At 42.4% G+C, this 25,668-nt stretch overlaps 2 protein-coding genes across 2 annotated transcripts in view; both read left to right on the top strand.

Annotated features, from left to right (window-relative positions):
- Positions 1–18,965, top strand: part of LOC122556971 (fat-like cadherin-related tumor suppressor homolog) — a 39,660-nt gene extending 20,695 nt beyond the window's left edge. Inside the window, exons 3-4 of the mRNA XM_043704205.1 lie at positions 1,520–1,691; positions 18,041–18,965. The gene's annotated coding sequence lies outside the window, so the exon portion shown is untranslated. The remainder of the gene's footprint in view (positions 1–1,519; positions 1,692–18,040) is intronic.
- The window catches only part of LOC122556425 (protocadherin-10-like), a 47,314-nt gene continuing 36,653 nt past the window's right edge, over positions 15,008–25,668 (top strand). The window contains exon 1 of the mRNA XM_043703062.1: positions 15,008–17,563. Coding sequence (XP_043558997.1) covers positions 15,130–17,532 — 2,403 coding nt within the window. The 5' untranslated portion in view covers positions 15,008–15,129 and the 3' untranslated portion in view covers positions 17,533–17,563. The remainder of the gene's footprint in view (positions 17,564–25,668) is intronic.

Here is a 25,668-nt window from a genome sequence, read left to right as displayed (position 1 = left end):
CCAACAAGGTGACTGCACCTTTCTTATTTCTGACTTCAGCCCATACTACCTCCAGAGGCAGATCCCCCTCAAACTTCCTTTCTGCAGCCGTTATACCCTTTCTAATTAGCAATGCCACCCCCCCTCCTTTTTTCCCACCCTCCCTAATCTTACTGAAACATCTGTAACCAGGGACCTCCCACAACCATTCCTGTCCCTCTTCTATCCACGTTTCCGTGATGGCCACAACATCGTAGTCCCAAGTACCGATCCACGCCTTAAGTTCACCCACCTTATTTCTGATACTCCTTGCGTTGAAGTATACGCACTTGAACCCATCTCTGTGTCCGCAAGTATTCCCTGTCTGTACTACCTTCTTCACAGCCTCCCTACATTCTTGGACATCCTGACAAACAGCTAGCCTACTTGCTGGACTACAAGTCCGGATCCCATCCCCCTGCCAAATTAGTTTAAACGCCCCCGAAGATAGCTAGCAAACCTACCCCCAGGATATTGGTGCCCTTCTGGTTCTGCTTGTACAGGTCCCACCTTCCCCAGAATGCAGTCCAATTGTCCAAATACAAGCCCTCCCTCCTACACCATCCTTGCAGCCACGTGTTCAACTGCACTCTCTCCCTATTCCTTGCCTCACTGTCACGTGGCACCGGCAACAACCCAGAGATGACGACTCTGTCTGTCCTAGCTTTTAGCTTCCAGCCTAACTCGCTGAGCTCTTGAATTACCTCCACACCCCTCTACCTACCTATGTCGTTGGTGCCAACATGCACCACGACTTCTGGCTGCACACCCTCCCCCTTAAGGATTCTGAAGACACGGTCTGAGACGTCTCGGACCCTGGCACCCGGGAGGCAACAAACCATCAGAGAGTCTCGTCCATGTCCACAGAACCGCCTGTCCGTCCCTCTAATTAGAGAGTCTCCTATAACTAGCGCTCTCCTCCTCTCCCCCTTTCCCTTCTGAGTCTCAGAGCCAGACCTCGTGCCACAGACCCGGTCACTGCAGCTTACCCCTGCTACTCCAACAGTATCCAAAGCAGTATACTTATTGTTTAGGGGAACGACCACAGGGGATCCCTGCACTGCCTGCTTCCTCCCCTTCCCACCTCTAACTGTTACCCAGCTACCTCTGTTCTCTGTTCTCTTCGAACACACCCACTCAAATATCAGTCACTTACCTTCCCGACCAGCTCTGCGCTCCAACCTCACTTCCGCACAGCTCGCGCCGCTCTCTGATACTGATACTCTGATATTGATACTGGAAAGATTATTGCACAAATTTCTCAATCCTGTTGCCATCCTGCCAGGGGTTCTATAAGAGTTATCCTTGTTTAATAATCTAATTTTTTTCTGCTTTGAAAGTATTTCTTTACCTGGAAGTTATTACAATTTTTGTTCCTTCCCCACTCCCCCCTCCCCCACCCCCACCAATCCTTTTAATGTTTCTGATTTTGATAACTGCTGTTTAAAAGTTTCAGAAGGCCAATATTCTAACGGTATCGAAAACCATTTACTTTGAACAGTTTGTATTTCTCTTCTCTTTGAAGACCGGATGGCACCTTCATATCAACGCATTGCAGGAAAGAAGACATTAATTTTGGACTTGAGAGTGCTCTGTGAAACAGTGATTAGAGAACAAGATGTTATTTTTTGCAATCATATGCGTTAAGGTGTCAACTGTGGTTAATTTCACAGGTTTATCCCTCCAACGTCTGTCCATTGTGTGCAACACGCTCGATGCTCTGCATGGCTTGTTTATCTTTTGATGTGGGCTCATGTGTTGGTGTTTGCTCCCCCACACAGCATATCCGGCGATAGTTCACAATTAACCACTTTCAAATCTTGGAGGAATTTTGAGGAGCTAGCCTCAACTTTAGAAGATTTAAATCATAATCCAAAGCTTTTAAACATAAAATGCAAGCTGTATGTCGCGTGTCGTTCAAATGGCGAGATATACTGTTCGTGATGCCCAGCTCTGGATAACAAAGATACTTGGCATACGTTAAAAAGAAAATCCTATTTTTGATCTCATGTATATCAAACCGTTCCTATGGCACTATTTCAAAGAATAGTGGAGTGTCCTTGTCACTTTTCATCTCGAAATCAGTAAAACGCTGATTAACATTCTCTTGCCTCGTAGCTGTTTTTGGCATGGTAGAATCATAGAACCGGATATTACCGAAGAGGCCATTCAGCCATCGAGTCTATCCCGCCAAAAAAATACGCTAAATCTGCACTCGCTCCACTTTCCAGTAATAGGCCCTGAACTTTGAATGTTACGATACTTTAAGTGTTCATCGAAGTAGTTTTCAATGTTGTGAGATTACCGTATAAAGTTAACGTCGCAAGCAATTGATGACAAAATTTGTCACACCACCATGTTATTTTCATTTGAATGGTTCGGACTGAGTCGAAAAGCTCTTTTAGGGACCCTGAATCAGAGAAATGTATTGTGAAATCACAATTTCTTCTCTGCTTTAACTATTGTTATATGTTATCAATTGGTTAATGCTTTGGACGTTATTGGTATTTTCCGGCTAACGTTCACTTATTAATAAAATAGTTTGGAAATTGATATTGAGAAGGTGAATGTTTCATGTCCGCACCACAAGAAACAGTATTTCAGAGTTTACAACCACAGTGTCCCTTATCTGTAATGCAGACCGACCACCGTTTTAGAGATATGTTAATTGTATCTACCAATGTCTTCCTGCCGGCTTACTGATTCTTTCAGCAGGCAACTATTTTACTCTTCTGTTAAGCGAAGTGAAAATGGAAGAACTGTTACATTGCTCACAGAGAGTCTGGACAAACGTAGCGAACTGTATAGTAAGACTGGGATATTTAACGTAGTACAGATTGTTTTCATCTAATAATCGAAATTAAAGAATTCAGACTTTGGGCTCTCATGATTTTGACTGTTTGGTGGCACATAAATTTAGACAGTCAGGAACTGAACTGCACTGCACTTCAAAAGCCTAATCTGAGATAAATCGTGGAACTTTTGTTTCCGAATTCCACGATGCACAACCTTAAGATTGTTAGACGAAAGTCTCGATGCTACCCAATTGACCCTACACGTGTGTTGGGTTGCTTCTGTCGTCGAGGACTCAGGAATAAAGCTGTGCATCGTGGAATTTGTAAAACAAAACGGTTCCACGATTTATCTCACCACGGAGATAGGGCCATTGATGAAATAGCTGAAGGTCGGTATTGACCGTTATGGTGATGGCCTCCTGCCGTTTTTTTTCCGGGATGATAATGTTTGACGCATTTCATTTAACTTTGTTCCAGCTTTCACTGAATCCTACTTGAGGATCTTCTTTGCCTAATTGCGACTGTTTTCAATTTCCATAGAGCTTCTTAGTTCTATATTCGGAAAATGCAGCATTGCTATCAATCAGGGCAGTTTATTTATCTCACAGTTTGAGTGACGATGTTTCGTCAGATTTGAACATCAGTTGTAAAGATTTGCAGAGGGTGTGAGGCTTGCAGAATCCTCACTCTGTACCACGCATAGATTTGCTAATGAGCAACTGTTGCTTAGTAGTACGACTGATGACAGATTCCATTACCCTGATCCTGAATTATAGGTGGACCAACAGGGTGGGAGTTGGCTGGGTTGTGCTGCTTGTTTGAACAGAGCCCATCGAGACAACCTTTCACGTAGATGTTAGCAGTGTAGACGGTATAAGGAAATTCAGGCTAGGGCGCTTATTATTTAAACGAAATATAGATGTCTTGCACGCCAGCTGGTGGTTTTGTCTGGTGCAAAATCGGTCGCATGTTCAATGTGCAGTTTCATTACGTAGTGTCACTTAGAGAGAATACAATGTGTAAAATATTGTCCTGGGCAGGAGTAGTGATTTCAGCAAGATAAATGAGCAAACTTTAATTACTTACTGAATGGCTTTCACGCTGCTCATCATGGAGATTGGAAAATAAACGAAAGAAAGAGAAATATTTCACTTAAATATGGCACCTTTAATTTTAAAGGTTTCTCAAAATCTTTAGAGCCAAACACACAGTTTTGTTCATTTGGGAGACATTTATTGCTCGTCCCTAGTTGCCCTTGAGAAGGCGGTGGTGAACTACCTTCTTGAACTGCTGCAGTCCATACACTGTAGGTGGCTCACAATATCATTAAGAACAGAATTTCATGATTTTGACCCAGCGACTGTGTTTGGCGACGTATTTCCAAATCAGGAAGATGAGAGCATTGGAGAAAAACATGCAGGCCGTGGTGTCCCCATATATCTGCTGTCCTGTCCTTCGGGAAGTCGGAGTGGGCTTGGAAGAAGCTGTATAAGGATTTAAGACGAATTTCTGATGAGTAATTGAAGTTGCAAAGCAGGAAGCACTGTAGTCGATTTGTGTCTACTCAGACCCCGAAACCACCCATAACGATAATGGGCAAAGTGTTGCGTGCATGTGGAGCTGTTGCATTAATTGACCACCACTATCTAGGGTTGCATTCGGCACGATTTATTTCAGTGCCGGGGTGTGTGTGTGGAAGGGGGTGGGGGGCGCAATTTTGCTGAAGAGCTAAACTTTCTTGCCATTTCGCAAAAGCTTCAAGTTTTAGCTTCGCCGTGCTTATAGCTTGTTCGAAGTCTGCTAATGCAACTGGTGAATTTACGCAAGGAGCATATTAATTCAGGTTTTCTAATCTGAATTAATGGTAATTTATGGACGTGAGTAATTTAAAAGGTCTACAAATTGTGAAGGTATACATTGCGCTGTTTTAAATATTTACTGCTGTTGTCCCATGTTACCAAATTAGTACTCATACTTTAAATCATCGATCTTTGTTCAGATAGGAAGGCAATCAGCTCAAATGATCCACTGTACCAGGCACTCCATCCAATTTTGACTGGTCAATTGGATGGTAATCCATGATGGAGGATGAAAGAAAATTCAGACTGTAACAGGCTGCTCCTTTATTGAGGTATTTTAGTTGTTAGAGGTGATTCCCTCAAATTGCAGGAGCAGGAATTGCTGTTTTATGTGCAGTTGCGCTGATTTGGAACTTTGGGGAAAACAGACGTCAAAGCAACGGCTTAAAATGTAGAAGGACAGACAAAGGCAGCGCATGGTGAGGTCAGTGCAGGATAGAGAGAGAGAGACAGAGAGAGAGAGAGAGTGAGAGAGGAAAGAATCCAACACTGCCAACTGACACAACAGTGAACCTGCGCAGTTACTGCCTTTGCTGTTTGAATTCATGTATCGCTGGACATCGGATTGCATCTGGGAAAATTATAAAATAGTGAAATTCACAACTAATCTCGGAGGAACCTGTTTGGGAGAGGTCACAGCACAGAAACAGACAAGTGAATATTTTTCAGTTTGGCCTACAGAACATCTGCAGCAATGAGTGGAGTCGGTTCTTTCTTGATTATATGTTATATTGAAATATGTCTCTTGATTAAACTTAAAATATAACTCACAAGTATTAAGTCAACCAGGAGCAGTATTTTTGTCGAGAAATGAGACAGTGCTATCTTCTGTGTCTGTAGATTGGAAGAAGCAAAAATGGCCTTTAGTACAGTGATATGCTCTTTTTGTCAGATGTGGTAGTTTCGGGAGAGTTTACGTGTGACTGAAGATTATATCTGCAATAAATGACGTTTTTGCGTATCTTGTAAGATTGAACGATCAGTTGGAGAGACAGAAGCAATGAAGAATTTACAAGAGCAGGGGGATGTGATGAATGGCAGTTATAGGAAGGGAAAAAAGTTGCAGATGCAGTCACATAGGTGGGTTAACTCAAGGAAAGGTAAGAGAGGTAGTCAGGTAATGCAGGAGTCTTCTGTGGCTATCACTATTTCAAACGAGTATGCTGTTTTGGAAAATGTAGGGGGTGATGGATTCTCAGGGGAATGTAGCAAGAACAGCCAGATTTCTGGTATCGAGACTGGCTCTATTGCAATGAGGAATACGTCGGGTTCAAAAAGATCAATTGTGTTTGGGGACTCTCTCGTCTGAGGCGCAGATAGACGTTTTTGTGACCAGCAGTGAAAAATCAGAATGGTCGTTGCCTCCCTGGTGTCAGGATCAAGCATGTCTCAGAGAGGGTGCAGAATATTCTCAACGGGGAGAGGTACCAGCTGGAGGTCATTGTACAATTGGAACCGATGCCATAGGAAGGCAAAAGGATGAGATTCTGATGCGAGAACGTAGAGAGTTAGGCAGGAATTTAAAAAAGGAGATCTGCGAGAGTTATAACACTGGATTTCTCCTGGTGCTGCGAGCTTCTGACGGTAGCAATAGGAAGATAGAGCAGATGAATGTATTGCTGAGGAGCTGATGTGTGGGAGAAAGACTCACAGATTTGGATCATTGCAATATCTTCTGGGGTAGAAATGACCTGTACGAGAAGAACGGATTGCACCTGAATTGGAAGGGGACTAATATACTGGCAGGGAGATTTGCCATAGCTGCTTAGGAGGAATTTAAATATTAAGATGGGAGTGGAGCCAAGGAAGATAGTGAGGAAAGAGATCAATCTGAGATTGGTACACTTGAGAAAAGAAGCGAGTCAAACAGTCAGGGCAGGCAGGGGCAAAACAGAGAACAAGGTGAAATTGATAAATTAAACTGCATTTATGTCAATGCAAGAGGCCTAACAGGGAAGGCAGATGCACTCACGGCATGGTTAGGAACATAGGACTGGGATATCATAGCAATTGCAGATTTGTGGCTCAGGGATGGACAGCACTGGCAGCTTAATGTTGCAGGATACAAATGCTACAGGAAGGACTAAAGGGAGGCAAGAGAGGAAGGGTCGTGGCATTTTTGATTAGGGATAGCATTACAGCTGTACTGAGGGAGGATATTCCGGAAATACATCTAGGGAACTTATTTGGGTTGAACTGAGAAATAAGAAAGGGATGATCACCTTTTTGGAATTGTAGTATAGAACCCCTAATAGTCAGAGGGAAATTGAGAAACAGATATGTAAGGATATTGCGATTATTTGTAAGAATAATAGGGTGGTTATGGTAGGGGATTTTAACTTTCCAAACATAGACTGGGACTGCAATAGTGTTCAGGGTTTAGATGGAGAAACAATTATTAAGTGTATACATGTAAAGTTTCTGATTCAATATGTGGATGTACTTCCTGGAGAAGGTGCAAAACTTGACCTATTCTTGTGAAATAAGGCAGGGCAGGTGACTGAGGTGTCAGTGGGGGAGAACTTTGGGGGCAGCGACAATAATTCTGTTAGATTTAAAATAGTGATGGAAAAGGATAGTTCAGATCTAAAAGTTGAAGTTCTAAATTGGAGAAAGGCTAATTTTGACAGTATTTGGCAAGAACTTTCAAAAGCTGATTGGAGGCAGATTGTCGAAGTAAACGACTGGCTGTGAAATGGGAAGCCTTCAGAAATGAGACAATGCGAGTCCAGAGACAGTATATTCCTGTTAGGGTGAAAGGAAACGCTGGTGTAAGAAATGGTGGATGACGAAAGAAATTGATAGTTTGCTTAAGAAAAAGAAGGAAACATATTTCTGGTATCAGCAAGACAAATCAAATGAATACTTAGAGGAGTATAAAGGCAGTTGGAGTATACTTAAGAGGGAAATCAGGAGGGCAAAAAGGGGACATGAGATAACTTGGGCAAATAGTGTTAAAGAGAATCCAAAGAGTTTTAAGAAACATATTAAGGACAAAAGGGCAACAACTGAGCGAATGGGCCCCCTCAAAGATCAGCAAGGCAGCCTTTGTGTGGAACCACTGGAGATGGGGGTGATACTAAATGAGCATTTTGCATCAGTGTTTCCTGTAGAAAAGGACGTAGAAAGTATGGAATGCAAGGAAATAGATGGTGATATCTTGGAAAATATCCATATTACAGAGGGGGAGGTGCTGAATCTCTTGAAATGCATAAAAGTGGATAAATCCCAGGACCTGATTAGGCGTACCCTAGAACTGTTTGGGAAGCTAGGGAAGTGATTGCTGTGCCTCTTCCCGAGATATTTGTACCATCAATAGTCACACGTGAGGTGCCGGAAGACTGCAGGTTGGCAAACGTGGTGCCACTGTTTAAGAAAGGTGGTAGGGACAAGCCAGAGAACTATAGACCAGTGAGCCTGATGTCGGTGGTAGGCAAGTTGTTAGAGGAAATCCTGAGGGATAGGACGTACATGTATTTGAAAAGGCAAGGACTGATTAGGGATAGTCAACATGGCTTTATGCGTTGGAAATCATGTCTCACAAACTTGATTTAGTTTATTTTGAAGAAGTAACAAGGAGGATTGATGAGGGCAGAGTGGTAGATGTGATCTATATAGATATCAGTAAGGCGTTCGACAAGATTCCCCATGGGAGAGTGGTGAACGAGGTTAGATCTCATGGAATACAGGGAGAACCCGCCTTTTGGATACAGAACTGGCTCAAAGGTAGTTGTTTTTCAGACTGGAGATCTGTGACCAGTGGAATGCCACAAGGATTGGTGCTGGGTCCACTAATTTCCATCGTTTATATAAAAGATTTGGTTGTGAGCATAAGAGGTATAGTTCGTAAGTGTGTTGATGACACCAAAATTGGAGATGTAGTGGACTGCAACGAAGGTTACCTCAGATTACAACGGGATCTTGATCAGATGGTCCAATGGGCTGAGAAATGGCAGATGGAGCTTAATTTAGAAAAATGTGAGTGCTGCATTTTGGGAAAGCAAATCTTAGCAGGACTTATATAATTAATGGCAAGGTCCTAGGGAGTGTTGCTGAGCAAAAAGTGCAGGCTCATAGCTCCTTCAAAGTGGAGTCGCAGGTAGATAGGATTGTGAAGAAAGCGCTTGGTATGCTTTCGTTTATTGGTCAGAGTATTGAGTACAGTAGTTGGGAGGTCATTTTGCTCCTGTACAGGACATTGGTTAGGCTACTGTTGCGTGCAATTCCGATCTCCTTCCTATCGGAAAGATGCTGTGAAACTTGAAAGAGTTCAGAAAAGATGTATAAGAATCTACTACAAACCAACTGACTCCCACAGCTACCTGGACTACACCTCCTCCCATCCTGCCCCCTGTAAAAACGCCATCCCATTCTCCCAATTCCTTTGTCTCCGCCGCATCTGCTCCCAGGAGGACCAGTTCAAAATACGTACAACACAGATGGCCTCCTTCTTCAAGGACCGCAATTTCCCCCCCGACGTGGTCGACGGTGCCCTCCACCGCACCTCCTCCACTTCCCGCTCCTCCGCCCTTGAGCCCCGCCCCTCCAACCGCCACCAGGACAGAACCCCACTGGTCCTCACCTACCACCCCACCAATCTCCATGTACAGCGCATCATCCGCCGTCACTTCCGCCACCTCCAAACAGACCCCAGCACCAAGGATATATTCCCCTCCCCTCCCCTATCAGCCTTCCGTAGAGACCACTCCCTCCGCGACTCCCCTGTCAGATCCATATTGCTGGAACAGCACAGCAGGTCAGGCAGCATCCAGGGAACAGGAGATTCGACGTTTCGGGCACAGGCCCTTCTTCAGGAATGAGCAGAGAGTGTTCAGCAGGAGAAGATAAAAGGTAGGGAGGAGGGACTTGGAGGAGGGGCGTTGGAAATGTGATAGGTGGAAAGAGGTCAAGGTGAGGGTGATGGGTCGGAGTAGGGTGGAGGCGGAGAGGTCAAGAAGAAGACTGCAGGTCAGGAAGGCGGTGCCGGGCTTCCTGACCTGCAGTCTTCTTCTTGACCTCTCTGCCTCCATCCTACTCCGACCTATCACCCTCACCTTGACCTCTTTCCACCTATCACATTTCCAACTCCCCTCCTCCAAGTCCCTCCTCCCTACCTTTTATCTTCTCCTGCTGAACACTCTCTGCTCATTCCTGAAGAAGGGCCTGTGCCCGAAACGTCGAATCTCCTGTTCCCTGGATGCTGCCTGACCTGTTGTGCTGTTCCAGCAATAAAGTTTCAACTTTGATCTCCAGCATCTGCAGACCTCACTTTCTCCTGTATAAGAATGTTGGCAGGGTTGGAGGATTTGAGCTATAGGGCGAGGTTTAATATGCTAGGGCTGTTTTCCCTGGAGTGTCGGAGGCTAAGGGGTGACCTTATAGAGGTTTATAAAATCATGAGGGGCATGGATAGGATAAATTGACAAAGTCTTTTCCCTGGGGTGGGTGATTCTGGAACTAGAGGGTATAGGTTTAGGGTGAGGGGGAAAGATATAAAAGCGACCTAAGGGGCAACTTTTTTCACTCAGAGTGTGGTACGTGTATGAAATGAGCTGCCAGAGGACGTGGTGGAGGCTAGCACAATTGCAATATTTAAAAGGCATCTGGATGGCTATATGAATAGGAACGTTTGGAGGGATATAGATCAGGTACTGGCAGGTGGGACTAGATTGGGTTTAATATCTGGTCGGCATGGGCGAGTTGGACCAAAGTGTCTGTTTCCGTGCTGTACATCTCTATGACTCTATGACTAAGTGAAACTGAATCACAATGTGCTGTATGTTACTGGGAATACTGTCATAATTACAGTAGGCATTTGAATCCTGTACGACCGTGGATTATTTGGAACAAAACAGCAAATGTTAGAGAAACGCAGTAGGTCTGGCAGCCTTGTGTAGAGAAAACACTCAACATTCTTCTGAACTTGACGCATTAATTGTTTTCTCTCCACAAATGTTACCAGGTCTGCTAAATTTTAGGATTTCTTTTGTTTCAGTTCTCTAGCATGCACAGTTCTTTGTTTGCTCTGCTTATTAATTGGAAATACGATTCTAAGGAGAATCAGCCTTTCTGCTGCTAAAGAACGTTATACCGATTTTACAAAGAATACGTAAAAAAACATGCTATTACTTGTGTTTCTAAAGGATTCTGGATTTGCACGTGCACCGTCCTTTCATTTGATGCAGTTGCAATAAAGCTTGAAACAATATAACATTCACGACAATTGCTGCAGTTATTGTTTGAGGCTATTCGTGTCGCTGTCTACCAATAAGAACCTGAAACGCTGCCCTGCATCTACAATGCCTCATTCTACAGCTAAAGCACCACAGCGAAGAAGCGACTAAACCAACAGTGCCTGTGTATGTGCCGTGCAGCCATGAACTGCCAATCTCATCGGGTCTATGTTTCGTTTACCTCCTCTCTTCCATATTAAAGTATTGACATGCATCCGTACCATTGTCCAGTAAGAGATAAGATAAGGTAATCAATTTGCTAATCTATTTTACAGCAACATCCACCTGAGAACAATGGCAATAATGAGCGGGCTTGTGTCGGACCTCTTTACGGGGCTAGCCCTTTGATCGGTTCCCGAGCAGCAGGAACACAAGCCCTTTGTTGAGAATATCGCTGAGTATTTGAGACCAAGTGTGTGGGAATTATCCACGCGGACATCTCGTCTGGTCTTTGATGAAAGACGTTAGTACATTGAGGTTAATTTGTAAATTTGAGTTGTATTTCTTAATTAACCGCTGAGAGTCACAATGGGGAACATTTGTGTGGATGTAATAGCAGTCAGAAATCCAATGATCTGGGCACGTGGGTTCGAATCCCACGGCGGGAGGTGAGTTTTGAATTTAAAGTTGACGTGAAGTCGAGACCTGGCCTGATGGTAGGTTTATGTACAAACCCATTCCTTGGAGGGATGGCAAACTACTAGTCACAGCTGCTGCATGTGACTCCAGATGTACAGCAATATGTTGAGCAATTTATATGGATGGACCATAAATTCTGACCAAGCTGAAGTCCTCGTCCAACAAAACAATGAACAAAGAAAACTGATTGACAGCGGCTGGAGTCCTAAAATGGCTGCAGTAGGAAAGAGGCTCAGTGTCTGTTTTGGGCATCGAAGTTCTCCAATATTTCGCCTATAGCCTTTCATGTTACGAAGTTCACGTGCTCATTTAAATAGTTGTCTCTTGAGGCTTCCTGCTTTTACCAGCGTTTAAGGCAGTGAAGTCAAGATGTCCACAACGCTCTCGTTGAAGAAGAATAATCCTTAAATCCATTCTAAAACTCCTGATCCTTATGTTAATATTACGTCGTATTGATTATTGACCCATCTAATAAGGGGAGAAGCTTCTCTTTACCTCGGCTTTTAATGTCCCTTCGAACGTTGTACCCCTCAGTATCAATGCCCCTCATCCTTCACTGCGGTAAGGGAATCAATCACCTTACCTCTTTTTTCGTAGCTGAATCGCTGCAGTCAAGACAACACGCTCCCTTATTTAATCACATCCTTCATCCATTGCGACCAGAATTGCATAATGCACCTGTTGTGACCAAACTTACGTTGTAATCCACTCAAACATAGTAAACTTGCTCCTACTTTCAGGCAGGGCGACCAGAGGACAAAGTTATGCAGCGTTGTATCCGTTCTCTTTGTTTGCTAATACAAGTGGATAATTATTTGAAAATACTCCTTGCTGCAATGCGAATATTATATGTAGACGATTTCCAAATGAAGATTTCAGTTGCAGCCCAGTCTTTTAATCTAGCTGTTGAAAGTGCTCAAGACCAGATGTTGGTCCTAATACAATCAATACTTCCTAGATTTTTCCTAAGAGATGGCTTGGAGTACCATTGCGACTGTGGATGGTATTTTAATTCTATAAAAGTCTGATGACAATAACTAGTCGAATGGGGATGTAATTTAAAGTCTGCGATATTATTACTTCAATGACATGAAATTGCAAAGTGTCGACGTATAAAGAGACCTGGGTATCCTCATCAATGTGTCACTAAAGTCTAACATACAGGTGCAGCAAGCTGCTAGGAGGGCTAAACGAATATTAATCTTCAATTCGAGAGGATTTGTGTTTACAGATAATCAAGTACTGGTTCAATTTTGTAGAAGATAGCTTCCAAGGCAAAGGCAGTGTTGTGCACAGTACCTGAAGAACGTTATTACTGACACAGAGGGAGTCCAGCACAGGTTCACCAGATTTGTTCCTCTGATGGCGCGACTGTCCTATGAAGAATATTGGGCAAATTGAAGGCTTATTCTCTAGGGTTTAGAAGAAGTGATCGCATTGCAACCTGCAGCATAATTAAAGGAGACAAAATAGATTTAGATTTTGTTTCGACTTTATTGTCACGTGCACACAAATACAAATGCACGCACAATGGTCCATTTTAGGTACAAGTATCTTGATACAAAAAGTTAAGAACAATGTAGAAAGAAACAAGGAACAAAGTTAAAAGTTAAATATTAAAGTCACTATATCACAGATGCTGGAGAGATGATTCCCTTGGTTGGGGATCCTAGTCCCATCAGGGACAATTAAAAATAAGGAATGCCCACGTTGGACTAAGATGAGGAATTTTTTTGATTCAGTCGTTGTCAACCGTTGGAAATCCTAACACAGAGTGCTGTGGAAGCTCAATCTTCAAGTAAAGCTTAACTATGTTTAAAACATACTTTGATAGTTTTCTAACTACCAAAGGGGTAGAGATTAATGGGGATAGAAAATGAAATACATCAAAGTATTAGATTAGTAATGATCGCGTTAAATAACATGACAGGCTGGCAGGCTGAATGGCCTTCTCCTGCTCCTACGTTTCTCAGTTCCGATCATTAAAAATAGAACATTGCCAGTGCTGTGCGCTCCATGGACTGCGTTCACTTGTGGGAAACTTTCTACTGTAATCTGCTACCAGTGGCCTCATTTTTGCTGTCCACGTTGTCCACCATCGAGGCCGATCGTTGCGATTTTAATCGATATAGCGATCTACCTCTCTTCCTTCGAATTCTTAGACAAAATCTAACATTTAAACCATTTAGAATTCGTCACACATTTTAACAGATTTTGTTTTCATTTCAAAAGCTATTCCTTCCCCTTGTGCGTTTTTTATGATGATGGCCCGAGATGCTCGCATTCTAACTTTTTTTATATGTTTCCGTTCAACTCATCTGTTCATTCTTAACCTCACGAATATAAACAGCACCCATGCCGCACTTCAACATCTGCGGCTTTAGGAGCATGATTCATAACTCGCGTTTACTTCTGCGATGTTAAAGCATGATTTTCCTTAATTAAGTGAACTATTTACATAAGCAGATTGTTGTATAGAACATTCGAGTTCGGTGATACTTCAATCGTGGAGCTATTCCGTCTGGTGTCGGTCTAGATATCGGGGCCATTTTCGCAGTGTTTAATGACTGGTCAGTCCGATTTGAGATGCTTCAAAAAGTAACTCAGTAAAAGGTTGCAAACACCAAAGATTTTGGTCGATGTGATGATGTTCAGTGTGTTACGTTTATCAAAGAATATCAAAGGGCGCACAGTTGGCTATCTCATTCTTTTCATGTTACTGCATGCGTTAATTAGTTTCTCTGAATACTGACGTATAGGTATTTTCTTAGTTTTAACAGAATGCCAGCAGAATATTGAACATTTGGAGCAGCACAACTAATTATTCGGCACATACTTTTTTGGACACGGTCAGGGTGCCGCTGTTTGATTCTGGACGAGGGATGATAGGTTCACCAGAAATGTATTCCAGTCACATTTAAAAAGAGGTAGCGTGCGTGAAAATAAACTGATTTGTGAGGACTAATGAGGGAGAGAAAAGATCTGTTCCGAACGTAGCGATTACAGTCATTGCTATTTAACAAAAAAAAACAGATTCTCGGAAATAATGTTAGCATTTTCAAGTATTAGAGATATCTAACCACTTTTAGAATCATTAATTCAGATTTAAGGCCTAGAAATGCTAATAAATTTCGTAACCGACGATTTATTTAAGTCGTGGAATGGCAATATAACAACTAAACATGGACAGCGTTGATGACGATAATGATGCAATTATCAAACGGTTCAAGATTCCGATAGAGCACATTGAAAATGCCATTTGTGAAATGCCATTTGTCGAGATATTTTTAATTGTACACCCATAATTTGACAAGATCTCTGAAGGGTCTAGCTTTAAGAATAGTTGCAGTTATTGGGCGAAACTCTTCGTGTCGCTGTCGACCAATAAGAATTCGAGACGTTGGAAGAGATCGACCGCCTCCTCCTCGACAAACAGAACCATACGAGCAGTTGGTGTCTGCATTGATCGTGTGCGGTCACAGTCAGAAAAGCTCTCCAAGTGATATCCTTATCGTTGCTCAGTTCAAAAAATCGGATATTGATATGCAGCTCGTTATTTTTTTCTGTCAGAATTGACGTATCAGTATGACAATGGCCACTATTCTGATGAGCCGAGTGTCCATCGTTTTTTTGCTCTGCATTTCTGTCCTGGTTTCCGAACAACTTCGCTACTCGATTCCCGAAGAAGTGGAACGTGGAACATATGTTGGCAACGTCGCTGACGATCTAGGATTAAAGGTTTGGGAGTTACCGACTCGCAAATTTCTTCTGATTTCTGATTACTCGAAACAATACATGGAGATAAATGTAGAAAATGGTTTCTTATTTGTTAATGAAAGAATCGACAGAGAGCAGCTTTGTAGCAAAACCGCTGCATGTTATCTCTCGTTCCAAATCACGCTCGATAATCCTTTGGAAATGTTTCCCGTTGAAGTGGAGATACTAGACGTAAATGATAATTCACCCGTCTTTTCGAGGAAGGAATTCTATTTGCAAATCAATGAGTTAAATGCGCCGGGCGCTCGCTTCCCTCTCGAGAGCGCGCGTGATCTGGACGTGGGTACAAACACAATCAACACATACCAGATCAATCCGAACGAGCACTTCATTATTAAAGTGCAGACAAGAAGAGGGGGAAATAAAAATGTCGAGCTGGTATTAAAGAGGTCTTTGGACCGTGAAAAACAGTCAACGTTTACTCTAGTGTTGACAGCCATTGACGGTGGGATTCCACAGAGATCAGGCACAGCGCGGATCATCATTAACGTCATTGACACAAATGATAACGCACCCGTCTTCGATCATGAAACTTACAGAGCGACGGTGATGGAAAATATTGCGAATGGCTCTTTGGTGCTAAGAGTTCATGCTGCTGATATAGATGAAGGTACAAACGCTGACGTGACTTATTCTTTCACCAATCATGTTTCCCAAACTATTCGTGAGTTGTTCAAATTGGACCCTATGACTGGAGAGATCAGAGTTCGAGGAGTACTGGATTTTGAAGAAGCCAATGTTTATGAATTTGACGTCCAAGCAATGAACTCTGCTCCGTCTGAATTGTCAGGTCTTGCAAATGTTGTCATTGATGTACTTGACACTAACGACAATCGTCCTGTGTTGCAAGTTACGGTGGTGTCCAGTGCTGTGCGGGAAGATGCTTCTTCAGGGGTTGGTATTGCTCTGATCAGCGTAACAGATCGCGATTCTGGCGAATATGGGACAGTTCAATGTCAGATCCCAGACAGCATTCCGTTCAAGATTGAAAGATCTTTGAAGGGCAACTACAAGTTGATTACCAATGGCTTTCTGGATCATGAGATTACCCCACTGTACAACATCTCCATTTCAGCCTGGGACGGTGGATTTCCTCCTCTTTCAGCAAGTAAATTCGTTGTGGTTTCAGTAATTGATGTCAATGATAATTCACCAAGTTTTACACAATCGTCATATAAAGCGTACCTGATGGAGAATAACGCACCCGGTACTTCTATATTTGCTGTTAGTGCAAATGATGCTGATTTGAATCAGAATGCGGAAATCTCTTATTCCATTGTCGACAATCGACAGCAAGAAGAAATACCCTCCTCTGCGTACTTTACGATTAACTCCAAAAATGGGAACATTTACGCTCTGCGTTCCTTCGACTATGAGCAACAGAAACATTTCCAGGTGAAAGTTCAAGCTCAAGATGCTGGGTCGCCTCCATTGAGCAGCACTGCCTTTGTGAATGTTATTATTTTGGATCAAAATGACAATGCACCCATTATTGTTTCACCTCTAACATGGAACAACTCAGCAACAGTGGAGGTTATGCCACGTTCAACATATCCAGGATATCTGGTCACCAAAGTAATTGCCACTGATGAAGACTCTGGTCAGAATGCAAGGCTTTCCTATGAGTTTTTGGAAGCCACTGATCCTAGTCTGTTTACTGATGGACTTCTTTCTGGAGAAATTAGAGCAACGCGAGCATTTAGTGATCAAGATATCTTTGCCGTGCGCGTAGTCCTCTGCGTGAAGGACAATGGACAGCCGAGCCTTTCCAGCAGCGCCACAATATCCTTTCTCGTAATGTCCAATGTTACTGAGAAATCATTTGAACAACGTGATGAACCCAGACACTCGAAATTTTTTTCAGGTATAAATAGTTATCTAATCATAATTTTCGGAACCACTTCCTTTTTGTTTCTCATAATAATATTATTTTTGCTCACCCTGAAGTGCAGACAAGATAGAAATACTGCTGAAGTATATAGCTCTGCAGTCTGTTGTTGTAATGGGAGAAATTCGACTGATGGCTTTAATCGGACACCAACCGGAAGGGATCCTTTGAATTATAGCGGGGAAGTTCAGACCGGAAGTTATCATTACAGTGTGTGCTTGTCACCGGAATCATCGAAGAGTGACTTTCTGTTTTTAAAACCTTGTCATCCTACGTTGCCTTTCAACGATCGGAGTGTTCGTGACAGCAACGCAATAAACTAACTACGACAACAAACTATTCTCTCTGTGGCAGGTAATTCTTGATGAATAATTACGTATTTTATTTTCAAATATAGAGTCAGAGTCACTGCTATACAGACAGGATTTTCATATTGATACCGGAAAGATTATTGCACAAGTTTCTCATTCCTGTTGTCATCCTGCCAGGGGTTCTATAAGAGTTATCCTTGTTGAATAATCTATTTTTTTTTCTGCTTTGAAAGTATTTCTTTACCTGAAAGTTATGACAAAATTTATTTCCCCCCGATCCTTTTAATGTTTGCTTTTGATAACTGCTGTATAAAAGCTTCAGAAGGCCAATGTTTTAATAGTATCGAAAACCATTTCATTTGAACAGCTTGTATTTCTCTTTGGACCTGAGTGCACCTTTATATCAACGGATTGCATGAAAGAAGATATTAATTTTGGACTTGAGAGTGCTCTGTGAAACAGTGATCAGAGAACAAAATTCATATGCGTTAAAGAGTCAACTGTGTGTTTACTTTCACAGGATTCTTACCAGATTATCCCACCATCGTCTCTCCGTTGTGCGCAACACGCTCGACGCTTTGTATGGCTGTTTAACATTTGATGTGGGCTCACAGCATATCCTGCGATAGTTTACAATTACTCACCTTCAAATGTTCGAGGGATGTTTGCGCCAGCCTATAATTTAGAAGATTCAAATCAGAATTCAAATCTTCTAAACGTAAAATGCAAGCTGCATGTCGCGTATCCTTCAAACGGCAAGCAATACTGTCCGTGATGTTCAACTCTTGATAACAAAGACATCTGGCACAAGTTAAAAAGGAAATCCTGTTACTGATCTCATGTATATCAATCAGTTCCTCTGCCACTATTTCAAAGAATAGGGGAGTGTCCTTGTCATTGTTCATCACGACATCAATAAAATTGATTAATTATCCCTTGCCACGTAGCATTTTGTAGGAATGTAGAATCAGAGAACCGTATTACAGAAGAGGCCATTCAACCATCGAGTTTATCCCGCCAAAAATACACTAAATCTACACTCGCCCCACTTTCCCTTTGAATGTTATGATGCTTCAAATGTTCATCCAAGTACTTTTAAATGTGAGATTACCGTCAAAAGTTAACCTTGCAAGCAATTGATGTCAAAGTTCGTCACACCACCATGATATTTTCATTTGAAAGGTTCGGCCTGAGTCAAGAAGCTCTTTTAGGGATCCTGAATCAGAGAAATGTATTGTGAAATCACAATTTCTTCTCTGCTTTAACCACTGTTTTATGTTATCAATTGGTTAATGCTTTGGACGTTATTAGTATTTTCTGGCTATGTTCACTTATTAGTAAAATAGTTTGGAAATTAACATTGAGAAGGGGAATAGTTCATGTCCGCACCACAAGAAGCATTATTTTAGAGTTTACAACCACAGTGTCCCTTATCTGCAATGCAGACCGACCACCGTTTTGGAGAGTTGTTAATTGTATCTACCAATAAATTCCTGCTGGCTTAGGTTTGCTGCTGATTCTTTCAGCAGCCAACTATTTTGCTCTTCTGTTAAACGAACTGAAAATGGAAGAACTGTTATTTTGCTTACAGAGAGTCTGAACAAACGTGGCGACACTTTATAATAAGACTGGGTTATTTAACGCAGTAGAGATTGTTTTCATCTAATAATCAAAAATAATGAATTCAGACTTTGGGCTCTCATGAGTTTGACTGCTTCGTGGCACACAAATTTAGGCAGTCAGGAACTGAAGTACACAGCACTTCAAAAGCCTAATCTGAGAAAAGTCGTGGAACATTTTTTTCAAATTCCACGATACACAATCTTAAGCTTGTCAGACGAAAATCTCGATGGTACCCAATTGTCCCTACACGTGTGTTGGGTTGCTTCTGTCGTCGAGGACTCAGGAATAAAGCTGTGCATCATGGAATTTGAAAAGAAAATAGTTCCACGATTTATCTCACCACGGAGATAGGGCCATTGCTGAAGTAGCTGAAGGTCGGTATTGACCACTGCGGCGATGAACTCCTGCTGTTTTTTTTTCCGGGTGAAAATCTTTGACGCATTTCATTTAACTTTGTTCCAGCGTTCACTGAATTTCACTTGAGGATCTCTTTTGCCTAATCGCGACTGTTTTCAATTTCCATAGACCTTCTTAGTTCTATATTCGGAAAATGCAGCATTGCTATCAATCAGGGCAGTTTATTTATCTCACCTTTTGAATGACGATGCTCGGCCAGATTTGAACGTCATTTGTAAAGATTTGCAGAGGGAGTGAGGCTTGCAGAATCCTCACTCTGTACCACGCATAGATTTGCTAATGAGCAACTGTTGGTTAGTACTCCGACTGATGACAGATTCCATTACCCTGATCCTGAATTAGAGGAAGACCAACAGCGTCGTAGTTGACTGAGTTGTGCACCTTGTTTGAACAGAGCCCATCGAGACAACCTTTGAGATAGATGTTAGCACTGTAGATTGTCTAAGGAAACTCAGGTTAGGGTGCTTATTATTTAAACGAAATGTCGATATCTTGCACGCCACCTGGGAGTTTTGTCTAGTGCAAAATTGGTCGCATGTCCAGTGTGCAGTTTTATTACGTGGTGTCACACAGAGAGAATACAATGCGAAAACTACTGGCCTGGACAGTAGTAGGGAGTTGAGCAAGATAAATTAGCAAACTTTAACTACTTACTGAATGGTTTTCAGGCTGCTCATCATGGAGAATGAAAAACAAACGAAATCAAGAGAAATATTTCACTTAAATATCGCACCTTTATTGTTCAAGGTTTCTCAAGTACTTTAGAGCCAAACACACAGTTTTGTTCATTGGGGAGACATTTATTGCTCGTCCCTAGTTGCCCTTGAGAAGGCGGTGGTGAACTACCTTCATGATCTGCTGCAGTCTATGCACTGTAGGTAGGCTCACAATATCATTAAGAACAGAATTTCGTGATTTTGACCCAACGACTGTCTTTGGCGACATATTTCCAAATCAGGAATGTGAGAACCTTGGACGAAAAATTGCAGGCCGTCGTGTTCCCATGTATCTGCTGTCCTGTCCTATTTGATGGAAGTGGACGTGGGCTTGGAAGAAGCTGTATAAGGATCTAAGGCGAATTTCTGACGAATAATTGAAGTTTCAAAGCAGGAAACATTGTAGTGAATTTGTGCCTACTCAGGTGTCAAAACTACCGATAACGATAATGGGCAGAGTGTTGCGTGCATGTGGTGCTGATTCATTAATTGACCACCACTATATAAGGTTGCATTTGGCTTGATTTATTTCAGCGCGGGGGTGGGGGGAAGCAGTTTTGTTGAAGAGCTAAACTTTCTTGCCGTTTAGCAAACACTTCACGTTTTGAGCTTCACCATGCTTATAGCTCGTTAGAAGTCTGCTAATGCAACTGGTAGATTTACGCAGAGAACATATCAATTCAAGTTTTGTAATCTGTATTAATGGTAATATATGGACTTGAGAAATTTATTGGGCGTACAGATTGTGAAGCTACATATTGTGCTATTTTAAATATTTAGTGCTGCTGTCCCATGTAATCAAATGGGTATTCATACTTTCATTCATCGAACTTGGTTAAGAGTGGAAGGCAAACAGCTCAAATGATGCACTGCACTAGGCACGCGATTTAATTTTGGCTGGCCAATTGAGTCAACTTCAATGGGATGGTAATCCAAGACAGAGGACGGGAAAATTTCTGGCGGCAACAAGCTGCTCCTTTTTTGAGGTATTTTAGGTGTTGGAGGTGATTTCCTCAATTTCCAGGAACAGCAATTACTGTTTTATATGCTGTTGCATTGTTTCGGAATTTCGGAGAAAAAAAGGCAAAACAACAGCACTTTTAAAAGGCAGAAGAACCGACAAAGACAGCACATGGTGAGGTCCGTGCAAGAAGAGAGAGAGAGAGAAAGAAAGAAACCAACAGTGCTAACTGACACAGCAGTGAACCAGCGCAGTTACTGCCTTTGATATTTGAATTCATGTATTGCTGGACATCGGAGTGCATCTGGGAAAATTAACAAACAGTAAAATGGACTTTTCGGGCAAAAGCCCGATGAAGGGCTTTTACCCGAAACGTCGATTTTCCTGCTTCTCGGCTGCTGCCTGACCTGCTGTGCTTTTCCAGCACTACACTAATCTAGACTCTGGAACAGTATTTTGTCGAGGAATAAGACAGTGCTATTTACTGGGTCTGAAAATTGGAAGAAGCAAAATTAGCCTTTAGTAAGATGATATGCTTTTCTTGCCAGATGTGGAAGTTTAGGGAGAATTTATCTGTTGCTGAGAATTATATCTGCAATAAATGCCGTTGTTTGCGAATCATATCAGATTGAATGTTGAGTTGGAGGGACAGTTAGAAGCAAAGAGGAATTTACAAGAGCAGGGCGATGTGATGAATGGGAATTATAGGAAGGGAAAAAGTTGCAAATACGGTCACATAGATGGTTTAACTCGAGGAAAGGCAAGAGAGGTAGGCAGGTAGTTCAGGAGCCCTCTGTAGCTATTCCCATTTCAAATGAGTATGTTGTTTTAGAAAATGTAGGGGGTAATGGATTCTCAGGGGAATGTAGCACGAACAGCCAGGTTTCTGGTATCCTGACTGGCTCTATTACAATGAGGGTTACGCCGGGTTCCAAGAGATCAATTGTGTTAGGGGACTCTTGCCTGAGGGACAGACAAAAGTTTCTGTGGCCAGTAGTGAAAAACCAGAATGTTGCCTTGCCTTCCTGGTGCCAGGATCAAGGATGTCTCAGAGAGGGTGCAGGATGTTCTCATCCTGCGGGAGAGGGACCCGCAGGAGGTCGTTGTACACATCGGGATCAATGACCTAGGAAGGCAAAAGGCTGAGATTCTGAAGGGAGAACATAGAGAGGTGGACAAGAATTTAAAAAGGAGATCCGCGAGAGTAGTAATATCTGGATAATGATGCTGCGAGCTACTGAGGGCAGGAGTAGGAGGATAGAACAGATGAATGCATGGCTGAGGAGCTGGTGTATGGGAGAAGGATTCACATTTTTGGATCATTGGAATCTCTTCTGGGTTCGAAGTGACCTGTACAAGGTGGAAGAATTGCACCTGAATTGCAACAGGACTAATATACTGGCTGAGAGATTTGCTGGAGCTGCTGAGGAGGATTTACAGTATTAACGTGGTGGGTGCGATGGAGGGAGATAATGTGGAAAGAGGTCAATCTGAGACTGGTGCAGTTGAGAAAAGAACCGAGTCAAACAATCAGGGCAGGCAGGGACAAAGCAGAGAACAAGGTAAAAATGATAAATTAAACTGCATTTATTTCAATGCAAGAGGTCTAACAGGGAAGACAGATGAACTCAGGGCATGGTTAGGAATATGAGACTGGGATATCATAGTAATTGCAGAAATGTGGCTCAGGGATGGATAAGACTGGCAGCTTGATGTTCCAGGATTCAAATGCTACAGGAAGCACAGAAAGGGAGGCAAGAGAGGAAGGGTAGTGAAGCTTTTGTTAAGGGATTGCATTACAGCTGTACTGACGGAGGATATTCCTGCAAATACATCCAGGGGAGTTACCTGAGTTGAACTGAGAAATAAGAAAGGGATGATTGCCTTATTGGGATTGCATTATAGACTCCCTAATAGTCAGAGGGAGATTGAGAACAGATTTGTAACGAGATCTCGGTTATCTGTAAGAATAATAGGATGGTTATGGTGGGGGGTTTTAATTTTCCAAACATAGACTGGGACTGCCATAGCATTAAGCGTTTAGATGGAGAAGAATTTGTTAAGTTTAAACAGGAAAATTTTCTGATTCAATATGTGGATGTACATATTGGAGAAGGTGCAAAACTTGACTTACTCTTGGGAAATAAGGCAGGGAAGGTGACTGAGTGTAAGTGGAGGTGCACTTTGGGGCCAGCAACCATAATTCTATTAGTTTTAAAATAGTGATGGAAAAGGATAGACCAGATCTAAAAGCTGAAGTTCTAAACTGGAGAAAGGCTAATTTTGACGGTATTTGGCAAGAACTTTCAAAAGCTGATTGGGGGCAGATCTTTGCAGGTAAAGGGATGGCTGGAAAATGGGAAGCCTTCAGAAATGAGATAACAACAGACCAGAGAAGGTATATTCCTGTTAGGGTGAAAGGAAAGGCTGGTAGCTGTAAGGAATGCTGGATGATGAAAGAAATTGAGGATTTGGTTAAGAAAAAGAAGAATATTTCAGGTATAGGCAAGATAGATCAAATGTATCCTTAGCAGAGTATAAAGGCAGCAGGAGTATACTTAAGAGGGAAATCAGGAGGGAAAAAAAGGGACATGAGATAGCTTTGGCAAATGGTATTGAAGAGAATCCAACAGGCTTTTACAAATACATTAAGGATAAAATGGTAACTCGGGAGCAAACAGAGGCCCCTTAAAGATCAGCAAGGCGGCCTTTGTGTGGAATCGCAGGAGATAGGGAAGATACTAAATGAGAATTTTGCATCAGTGTTTACTGTGCAAAAGGACATAGAAGTAATAGAATGTAGTGAAATAGATGGTGATATCATGAAAAACGTTCATATTGCAGAGGAGGAAGTTTTGGATGCCTTGAAACACAAAAGTGCATGAATCCCCAGGACCTGATCGGGTGTACGCTAGGACTCTGTGGGAAGCTGGGGAAGTGATTGCTGGTCCCCTTACTGAGATATTTGTATCATCGATAGTCACAGGTGAGATGCCAGAAGACTGGAGGTTGGCTAGCATGATGCCACTAAATAAGAAGGTTGGTAAGGACAAGTGAGGGGATTATAGACCAGTGAGCCTGACATCGGTGGTGGGCAAGGTTTTGGAGGGAATCCTGAGGGACAGGATGTACATGTGTTTGGAAAGGCAAGGACTGATTAGGGATAGTCAACATGGCATTGTGCAAGGGAAATCATGTCTCATGAATATGATTGAGTTTTTTGAAGAAGTAACAAAGAGGATTAATGAGGTAAGAGCTGTGCACGTGATCTATATGGGCTTCAGTAAGGCGTTCGACAAGATTCCCCATGGGAGACTGGTTAACGAGATTAGATCTCATGGAATACAGGGAGAACTAGCCATTTGGATACAGAACTGGCTCAAAGGTAGGAAACAGAAGGTTTTGGTGGAGAGTTGTTTTTCAGACTGCAGGCCTGTGACCAGTGGAGTGCCAGAAGGATTGGTGCTGGGTCCACTACTTTTCACCATTTATGTAAATGATTTGGATGTGAGTGTAAGAGGTACATTTAGTAAGTTTGCAGATGACACAAAAATTAGAGGTGTGGAGGTGTAGTGGACCACGAGGAAGATTACCTCATTGCAAAGGTCACTTGATCAGATGGGACAATGGCCTGAGAAGTGGCAGATGGAGTTTAATTTAGATAAATGTGAAGTACTGCATTTTGGGAAAGCAAATCAAAGCAGGACTTATACACTTAATGGTAAGGTACTGTGGAAAGTTGCTGAACAAAGAGACTTTGAAGTGCAGGCTCATAGGTTCTTGAAAGTAGAGTCACAGGTGGGATAGGATAGGATAGCGTTCGGTATGATTTACTTTATAGGTCAGAGTATTGAGTACAGGAGTTGGGAGGTCATTTTGTGGCTGTACAGAACATTGGTTAGACCACTGTTGGAATATTACGTGCAATTCTGGTCTCCTTCCTAATGGAAAGATGTTGTGAAACTTGAAAGAGTTCAGAAAAGATTTACAAGGATGTTGCCAGGTTTGGAGGATATGAGGGATAGGGAGAGTTTGAATAGGCTAGGGCTGTTTTCCCAGGAGCTTCAAAGGCTGAGGGGTGACCTTATTGAGGTTTATAAGATCATGAGGTGCATCAAAAAGATAAATAGACAAAGTCTCTTCCCTGGTGTGGTGGAGTCCAGAACTAGAGAACATAGGTGTAGGGTGACAGGGGAAAGATATAAAAGAGACCTGAGGGGCATTTCTTTCACACAGAGAGTGGTACATGTATGGAATGAGCTGCTGGAGGAAGGGGTGGTGGCTGATCAGGTGTACCCGAGAACTCTGTGGGAAGCTAGATAAGTGATTGCTGGGCCTCTTGCTTAGATATTTGTATCATCGATAGTCACAGGTGAGGTGCCGGAAGACTGGAGGTTGGCAAACGTGGTGCCACTGTTTAAGAAGGGTGGT

The sequence above is a fragment of the Chiloscyllium plagiosum genome, chromosome 14 (assembly GCF_004010195.1).
Source record: "Chiloscyllium plagiosum isolate BGI_BamShark_2017 chromosome 14, ASM401019v2, whole genome shotgun sequence".
Lineage (NCBI taxonomy): Eukaryota > Metazoa > Chordata > Chondrichthyes > Orectolobiformes > Hemiscylliidae > Chiloscyllium > Chiloscyllium plagiosum.
Note: the sequence above shows the minus strand (reverse complement) of the source record. Positions and strands in the feature narration are given on the sequence as shown.